General features: G+C 41.1%; 1 protein-coding gene across 1 annotated transcript; it reads right to left on the reverse strand.

The window, feature by feature from the left end:
* Positions 1-1,705: 1,705 nt before the first annotated feature.
* LOC123075573 (cysteine-rich receptor-like protein kinase 10) lies at positions 1,706-8,907 on the reverse strand. Its single transcript, XM_044498144.1, has 8 exons — positions 8,388-8,907; positions 7,656-8,120; positions 7,393-7,584; positions 3,822-3,952; positions 3,260-3,470; positions 2,541-2,778; positions 2,301-2,451; positions 1,706-2,217 (listed from the first exon to the last, which is right to left on the reverse strand). Exons 1-8 carry the CDS (start codon positions 8,905-8,907, stop codon positions 1,885-1,887), a joined length of 2,241 nt encoding a protein of 746 aa, XP_044354079.1. The 3' UTR covers positions 1,706-1,884.
* Between the last annotated feature and the right edge of the window lie 479 nt (positions 8,908-9,386).

Below are 9,386 nucleotides of genomic sequence, written 5' to 3' on the forward strand. Positions count from 1 at the left end.
GATAATCTACCAATCCATTGAGGGTGTGTTTGGTTGAGCTGCGAATTCTGAAAAAGCTGATGTGAGGTGTGAGTTACGAGGAAGATTTTGTGAACTAACAACTGTGGAAAAGCTGGATTCGTCTAGCATCATCAAGGGCGTGTGGAGGTGTGTCTCTGGCGTATCTCGCGAGACTCAGTTGGCGGTTGTCTTTGGTGGATCCGCTCGGGTCCAGTCTTTGTTCATTTTTGTTCAGGTGTCTTCAGGTTGGAACCTTTCCATCTAAGCTTCTCTTCATCGGCGGAGGTTGCTGTTCTGGTGCATTGGTCCTATGATGCGTTAGCACCACGACTTCCCGACTATCTACTACAACAAGTTGTGCCCGGTTTCGGGGGCGATGAAGGCGGTGCTCCTTTGGCTCGCTTCAGTGCTTGTAGTCGTCACTTGGTGGTCTACGAATTTGGTTGTAATTTTTATATTTCTTGTGTTCGCTATACTACCATGATTGGAGATGAATAGATCAAAAGTTGGACGATTTGCCACGTCAAAACCGGATCAAAAATGTGCTTACTGTTTTTTGCCACTGTCAAATTTTCGATGCAGTGCAAAGTGTCACGTTTTGTAAAGTAGTGGTTTTCTGAGAGCTGTGACGCTAAAGTGGTGGTTTTGTGCATTTTACTCAGCCGAGGCATCTACAAGTTCATCGACTAAAAATTAAGGTTTGTACTAAATTGCGCCAGCTCCTTTCTTATAAACTAATGATTACGTTGTAACGTTCGATTTGATTTTCTTATTTTAGGGAGACAAGGACGAGTGTTAAGAAGTAGTGATCACCATGATCATCATGTGACGAACCATGCTCGGGAGGAAGGCTGCATTTTTTATCTCCATCAGAAGACTATAATATTTAGTATCGCAGTGTTTTTAATAATCATAGCAAGTTACTGTTAAGCATCACTTCTGCGTTTCTCTGTTTAAGTTTGTGGGTTTGTACTATTGCTGCAGATGCAGCTGCACTTTATCTTTCTGGACCGAAGTTGTGATACCACCACCGCATATGCTTGAATGTGCTATCGGATGTGTCAGTGAGTCCTCATCATACTTGAAATAAATCTATTGTCCATTGATGTGCCATAGTAATGGTACTGTTCATTTGGCCTTGCATTTTATTTGTTTAAAAATTCCTGACTTAGTTTTTTTGGTAATATTAATTTTTCCCTAGAAGTATTTACCGAAGCCAGGTTACCTAGTTTTTGAAAATACTATGCCTGACAACTAATCTCGATGATTTCATCAATTTCAGACGGGCATTAGGCTATGTTGTTTTTTAAATGGTCGGCATTCAGCTAATAGTAGTATTTTGGAGCAATTCTTAAGGCCGTTGGTGCTGGTTGTCCACTTACAGCACGCTCAAGATCATGGCAAATTCCGCACTATCAGTATTCAAACATCAAAAGCCAAGCATATGGTGTGCTTTGAGTCGAGAGCCATCAAGCAAACTGGACCTGACTTCTTTTGTGCAAACAAGATAGAGCTTCACTTGTTAATCATTCCAGACTGTTGACAGAAGAATTTGGTAGCATATATGAAGACCTTAAGACGGTGAGGGACATTGAGAATCTCAGATTTTGTGAAATCAGTTGAAGCAAAACACAGAGAATGAGCCCCGCTACCTGCCGACTTTGTTCCTTACTGGAACAATTTCAGGTCTGCACCCATTAGGTCATACTCATAACTCATAGCTCTTGTTATTTGACCAACTTGATTCTTACATTATCACTCCTCAAAGTTATCTTGCTAGTCATACGATGTATACAAATGTTTATTCAACACAATCCTGATGAATTGACATAAAGAATGGTGTTCCTTGTTTCCCTTCTCTACCTACATACTTGAGGGTCAGGGCTATCTTGGTTCGAATTCTGTGATTGTCAACTTATTGAATGATGGATTTGATTTGTTCGAGTCATCTAGTAGGTTACTGAGATCACCATGGACATGGTTCTCATCTTCATTCAACCTAAATAGAAAAGCAGGCCTGGAAGGAGCAGGCAAGGAAGTAGACCTTCCAACAAGCATCAGGATCACATTGGCCATGCCGGGTCTATCACTTGGACTCTCTTGAACACATAATAGCCCAATGTGTACGCACTTGAGAACCTCACTTTCAGAATAGTTGTTGTGCAACGATGGATCGACTATCTCAGCTTTTGTCCCCCTGGTCCAGTTCTCCCATACCTGTGTACAGACAATGACTTGTCAAAAAAGCTTACTACATCATCACATTTTGGGACTGGAAATTCACTGAATATAATACTGACATAGGTTAAAAGATGCTCAGCCATCATTGTTTCAGACGATACACTGTTTCTCCTCCCTGTCACAATTTCTAGAATAATCATTCCAAAGCTGAACACATCTGATTTTGTCGAAACATGTCCAAGAACCGCATATTCTGGCGCCATATACCCACTGTGCATCAGAAAATGGTTAAGCATTGCTTCTTTTGTAAACATAATAGTTATGAACATGTGATCAGATTAACTGAATCCATAACTTACTAGGTTCCAGCTACTCTTCTTGTAATATGCTTTGTATGATCACCCTCAAAAACACTTGCCAAACCAAAGTCAGAGATCTTTGGATTCATATCCATTTCTAGTAATATATTGCTTGGCTTCAGATCTCTATGTATAACTTTTATACGGGACTCGTCATGTAGATACGCCAAACCTCGAGCAATACCACAAATGATCTTGTATCGTGTATCCCAAGCTAATTTTCCACGCTTTTCGTCATCTAAAAAGGCATCATAATCCAAATAAATCATGTGACAGAAAAGTAATTTAAAACATGCATACTGGGGCTAACTTCAAAGTGGCAAAGATGTATGTCAAAGAGAAAATTAGACAGTGTGATTACTCTACCAATTAAGATAACAAGTTATCTATGATTGTAGAAACATTGATTTTCCAAGTTCCTGCTCATGTTAAATAAATATATAAACCAGATATCGAAGAATTCAAATTATGAGTTTGTTCTACTAATGCTCATGCAATGGTTTGTTTAATTGACCTGAACCAATGTTTGTACATATGTGTTATCCCATCGAATTTATTTTTGTCTGTAATTTGTATAGTAGCTTCACAAAATGCTTGATTTTCTCTTATTTCAACCATTTTCATTATTTAAAGAACATTGTAATGATGACATCAGTACAACTAGTATTTTTCAATCCAAAGTTTGCTTGGAATAAGAAATAAACTAGAAACTCCAGTACCGAAAATAAAGGCATCAAGACTTTTCTTTGGGATATATTCATACACAAGTAACTTGTCCTCTCCATCGAGGCAAGCGCCTATTAACTTCACCAGATTACGGTGCTGAAGCTTGGAAACTAATAACAGCTCATTTTTAAGCTCAGGAAGGCCTTGTTTTGATCCTTCCGATAATCTTTTTACTGCTATTTCTTGTCCATCTGGCATCATACCCTGGAAAATAGCAACTTAAATTAATATAACATCATAAAATCCAACTATGATTGCAATCGAACTTGACTTGTACGTACATGCTAGCTTTGAAATAGGGTTGAGAAGCCACAAGTTACAACCCAGTCACTAGATCAATTTCGAATGACCGAGATAAAGAAGAAAGCCCCCGCCACTAGAAAGTGGAGAGCACATAACTGCAAAGTGGGATTTAAAACAAAGCATGGCTTTCATCTAAGTTAGCTAATCTGTACTATACTTTTAATGGATAGTTCTCATTGTTCATGACAGAAAATATGGTGACAATAGCAGGACGCTGTAAACAACTAATCCTGGGTTTGTCGCTTGATTTACCTTATAGACTTGACCAAATCCTCCTTCCCCCAGTTTATTTTCTTCAGAAAAATTACTCGTTGCTGTTCTTATTACTGATGGGTCCAGTAGCACTGATTTAATATCTTCAATATCTTCGGACCAAGCTGTATCTGCTTATATGATACAAAGAACTAACCATTGGTCTTTTTCCACAGAGAGCTAGTAGAACATCAGTTACGAAAGATTAAATTTATGAAACGAAATGGTGAAATGGATGCTTCCACTAGTAGTTTCTGCATATATGTAATGGATGATTGCATGTACACTTCTGCTTCGGTACACCCCCCATAAACACAAGGACGGCTCAGATTAGCTCATACCTCTTCATAAGTAAGGGCATGATAGGCATTTTTTATAAACTTTTTTTTTTAGAATCACGTATACGCTATACCTTAACGGACGTGCACACCCTGCCGTGCTGGGCTGGCCCATTCAGCACATTCATCCTTTCTTTTTTTTGAAACCGCAAAAAAGGTGCTTGCTGCAGGATTCGAACATAGGTCCTTCAACAATTAGCACAGCCGCAATAACCAGCTAGGCAACCGGACATCTACCGTCAATTAAGTTTTTTTATACTTGAAATACAACACTGGAAAAGCGCAACATTTTCTGGTTGTATTTTTCATTTCTTTTTTTTTTCTTAAATGCGTGAAGTTCTTATAATTCGTGATTTTTTAATCGAAAATGACGACAAAATTTTAAATTCTTGAATTTTTCTTTCAAATCAGTGAACTTTCTTTCCCCAAAATTGATCAGTTTTCTTCACAAATTCGTGAACTATTTTGCAAGTTGGCAATTTGTTTTTGAAAATTGTTGGTCTTTTTTATAAACTGATGAACTTTGTTTCTAAATCAATGGATTTTTTAAATTTTGTTAATTTTTTTTCCAAATCAATGAACTTAATTTGAATTATTGATGAACTTTTTCAAAATGAATAAAAGAATAGAAAAACAAAATAATATAGAAACCCATGTAAAAACTGAAGAAAAAACCAACCCGGTTGAAAAGGAATACCAGAGTCTTTCTTTTTAGCGTTATATTTGACGCACTACAAAAGATGGAAAAAGGAAACTTAGACCATGATCAACGGAGGTGTTCGAGTAGGCGAGATGGCTCCGTCTAAGAGCACGTCGTTTCCCGACATGCTTGAAATGGCCCCAATTTTTTTCATGCCTTGTATGACCAATTCAAGGCACCATGCCAAGTTGTTTATGTTTTCGACAAATTTTATATTTTTTGTAGTTTTCTCGGTAAAAAAATGCTCATAATGGGCGGCCGTGTCGCAACTTGCATACGGTGTCAGAAATCGTACAAACCTGGCATGGATAACTACCATGGTCATGCCCACCTGCTTGAAAAGGTTGGGGTCATTTTAAGAATGTCCAAAAGTAGCCCATGTTTAATGAAGGGGTGTTCAGGTTGGCTAGAAGGCTCTACCTGAGGGTGCGTTGTTTCTCAACATCCTTCTAAAGGCCTAATTTTTCCACCTCCTTCTATGATCAAATCAAGGCACCATGTCAAGCTGTTTAAGTTTTCTACAATTCTTTCAATTTCTAGAGTTTTCTCGGTGAAAACAAGCTGATAAATGGCCGGACGTGACACAACATGCATACGTTGTGGGAAATTCATTCAAACCTGACATGGATGCCTACCATGGGCATGCCCGCCTACTGGGAAAGGTTGGGGTGATTTCATGCAAGTTCAAAAATAGATCATGTTCAATAGAGCGTGTTCGGGTAGGCGAGAAGGGTCCATTTGGGAGCATGTTTTTGCGGCATCCATTAACTCACCCCAAATCTTTCCATGATCTTATATTACCGATTAAACGCACCATGCCAAGGGGTTCTCTCGGTTAAAAAAGGTAGATAAATGGTCGGACGTGTCGCAACTTGCATATTTTGTCGAAAATCATTCAAACCTGGCATGGATCCTTACCACGGGCACGCCACTTGCCTGCAAAAGTTGGGGTCATTTAAAAAATGTTCAAAACTAGACCATGTTCAATGGAGGATGCACCCGGATGGGAATAACCATGGTAGGCAACCATGCTAGGTTAAACAATTTTCGACACCGTATGCAAGTTGCGACATGTTCGACCATTTTATCGGTCTTCTTTTACAAAGGAAACTCCAGAAAATGCAGAATTTGTTGAAAACCAAATCAACTTGGCATGGTGCCTTGAATTGCTTGTAAAAGGCCATGAAAAAAATCGGATTCATTTCTTCATCTTTTTTGGTGGGGAAATTGGGGCCATTTCAAATATGTTGAAAAATAACATGCTCTCAGATGAACCATTCTGACCTTACCGAATAATCTCCGTTGAACATGGTGTTTTTTGGACATCCATGAAATGACCCCAACTAATAAATACAAAGGGATAAAATTGAAAACAGTAAGTGTTTTTTAAAACATTTAATAATTATTTTATATTTTTATTAAATCTCTAGTTTAAAAAGTTAGTTACAACTTGTATTTTGGTATTCAAAAAAGAGAAAAATGAATTAACAAAATAAGAAATCAAATGAAAAAATAGAAAAGAAAATAAAACGCTTCGGCCTTGGCCCAACTAGGCGACGACATTGCTTTCGTCGGGCACGTGTTGGGCCGGTCCAAGAGCTCACGGATTTGAAAAGCTCATCAATTGTTTTAAAAATATTCATGGATTTGAATATTTTCACAAAAAAATCAAAACAAAGTTCACTATGAAATTTGCAAAAAAAAATCTCGGTCTTGGGAACCTCGGGTTCCCAGCCATTTATTCCTGTTTTGGGACCTTCTCGGAGGTCGTGAACCGTGTTTTTCTTTTTCTTTTTATCTTCTCTTGTGTTTATTTGTTTGTCTTCTTAGACTTTTCGTTTATTATGTTTATTTTTTCTATTTCTCATATATTTAATTTTTTTCAGAATTCAAATTTTGTTCATATTTTTCTGTTTTTTCTGGAATTCCATTTTTTTTCTTTTTTCAAAAATGTTCGTGTTCGAATTTTTTTTATTTTTTATAAAACTGTTCATATTTTGACATTCTGAGCATGTTTTAAAGGCATGAACATTTGTTTTTAAATTTATGTACAATTTTTAAAAATACAAATATTAGTATTTTATGAACAAAACAGGAAAACTAGAAACCCTAAAGAAAACCGTGCAAAAAAAAAGAGACATAAACTAAAGAGTGGAGGTGCTGTGTTTTTTTCTTCGGCACAAGAAGTGGAAAACAAGCCAAGAAGGCAATTCTGATGTGCTGTCCTGGATGGTTTGTTCGGCTACACGTAGCGCGTGGGGCTATGGTTCGAATCCAGCCGAGGGCATCCATTTTTTTCGCCGGGTATTATACAAACCTACAGCGTATATACGTTCTATGTAGGAAAGTGAATACAATTTGTGAAAAGTCCATACTACCCTTTATACGTTTTATAAGGGGTGTGCATGTATGATTAAATTTTCTGCGTACATGAGATGCCTTAATTATGAAAGGCTGAAGACAAATTGGACTGCATAATTCAATTCAATAAAGTTATAGTGATCCCAGTTGACAGTAGTGTAAGGATACTTACATGATAGTTTCTTCTTCGGACTTGATCTCTTTCTCCATATGTAAATTGATATCGCAGAGATTAAAGCAAGTATTGTTACCACAGGAAGGACGATTGGCAGGATTGCAGGGCTACTGCCATTTCTGCTTGGGTTGCTGCTGTTTGCACTTGAGCCATTGCCATTTCCGTTGGTCTCAGTACCATTTACTTTGTCTGTGCACATGTAGAAACAGTCAGACTTATGGTCAACAATATTTTTCTTCTGGAAATAAGCAGGATCATACCAGAAGTTGGCGGCGGAGTTCCGCCGGCTTGCCCTCCGCAGCCCAAGTAGGGGCGCTCGCCGGCAAGATTGCCACGGGGGTCGTAGTTGCAGGTGATGAACGTGCCCCCAACTTCGCAGGTTACGCTCGCGCAGCCAACTCTGGTTGAGTTGGCCCAGACGAGCTGGGTGTACTCCCCGCAGGGCTGCCCCTCCTTGCACGCGTTGCTTTCACAGATGTAGTTCTGCTTCTCTCCGAGCCAGGAGAACAAGGCGTCGGAAACGGTCCAGCTGATGCCTCCACCGCCTTGGAAGAGGTTCTCGCCGTACGGCCCGCCGGAGGAGACTTTCTGGCAATCGCCCTTCCTCTTCTCCGCGTAGCCTTCAGCGTAGGCGGCCACCGTGCTGTCCCACGAGAGCATGCCCACGCCGACGCCGGCTCTGGCCGCGTTCTGGAGGTTGAGGAAATCTTGAGGTGAACTCTGCGCTGCAACACCAAAAGAAACGGAAGATGATCTTTTTAAGCAATAACCGTGGTTTTAAATAGCCCGCTCCGTTATAGCCCGCTGTACCGTTTAGAAGAGGTCCTGCGCTAAGGTTTTTTTTTCAAATACATACATGAGTAAACATTTTAAATAGCTCGTTATATCATCACTGTAGCACGTTATAGCATTTATTAGAAGAGGTCCGCCGCTAAAAGGCTTAGCGCGCTATTTAAACCTTTGATAATAACTGGATCGTTCGAAGCTATTACCTGAGCGGTTGAACTGGCCGCAGCCGGCGTACGGCCGGACACCCAGCAAGTTCCCTCGGGGGTCGTACTCACAAAGGATGAACGTGCCGAGATTCCCGTCGCAGGCCACGGCGGCGCACCCGACACGGGTGGTGTTAGCCCACACGATCTGCGTGTAATGGGAGCAGATTTTCCCCGCGGCGCACGAGCCGTCGCTGCAGTTGTAGTACTGCTTCTCCTGGACCCACAAGGCCACCGCGTCGCTGGCCGTCCAGTTACCGCCCTTGTTGCCCCAGAATATGCTCTCGCCATAGGGCCCGTCGGAGTGCACCAGCTTGCAGTCGCCTTTCCTCTCGCCGGCGTATCTCTGGGCGTAGGCCGCCAGGGTGTCGTCCCACGCCAGCGGCGCGACTCCCACGTCGGCGCGGGCAGCGTTCTGGAGGTCCACGAAGGTCTGTGCGGAATATTGGGCGTCGGCCGTGGCAGCACCGGCGAGCACCACGCACTGCAGTAGTAGCAGCGAGGCGCCCACAGCTGCCATCTAGGCTCCGTGACTTATTTTTTGCTTCTCCAACAAAGATGGTGTACTTGTTCTTGTTCTTGTTAGAGGAAGGTTCCGACTTGCCGTGGTAAACTCGCTGATGGCGATGGAGACGTGGTAGACTGGTATGTGGCTATCCGCGCCCAAGGGTTCGGCCTGGTGGTGACCGAGAATGCCTTGCCAGCGCTGTACCGTGTAGAAAATTGCGACCTAGTAACGATGGAAAATTCATCAGAAGGAAAGTCCAGGCGTTGGGCTCGTCTTTGCCCTACGTGATATTCCTATATGGGATTTGGACTTCCGATTTGGAATGACCTATTGGGTCGATTGGCACCACGAGTTTCGCTGGAACCGGCACCAAAATAGAAGCTTCTCGGTGGATTCCATGTACCGTGCTTCCTCACTTCAATGCTCGAGCCACAAAAAAGAAATTTTAGCCTCGAAATTAATATACTTTAGGCTGGTTGTAATGGGCCAAT

The sequence above is a fragment of the Triticum aestivum genome, chromosome 3D (genome assembly GCF_018294505.1).
Source record: "Triticum aestivum cultivar Chinese Spring chromosome 3D, IWGSC CS RefSeq v2.1, whole genome shotgun sequence".
Taxonomy (NCBI): domain Eukaryota; kingdom Viridiplantae; phylum Streptophyta; class Magnoliopsida; order Poales; family Poaceae; genus Triticum; species Triticum aestivum.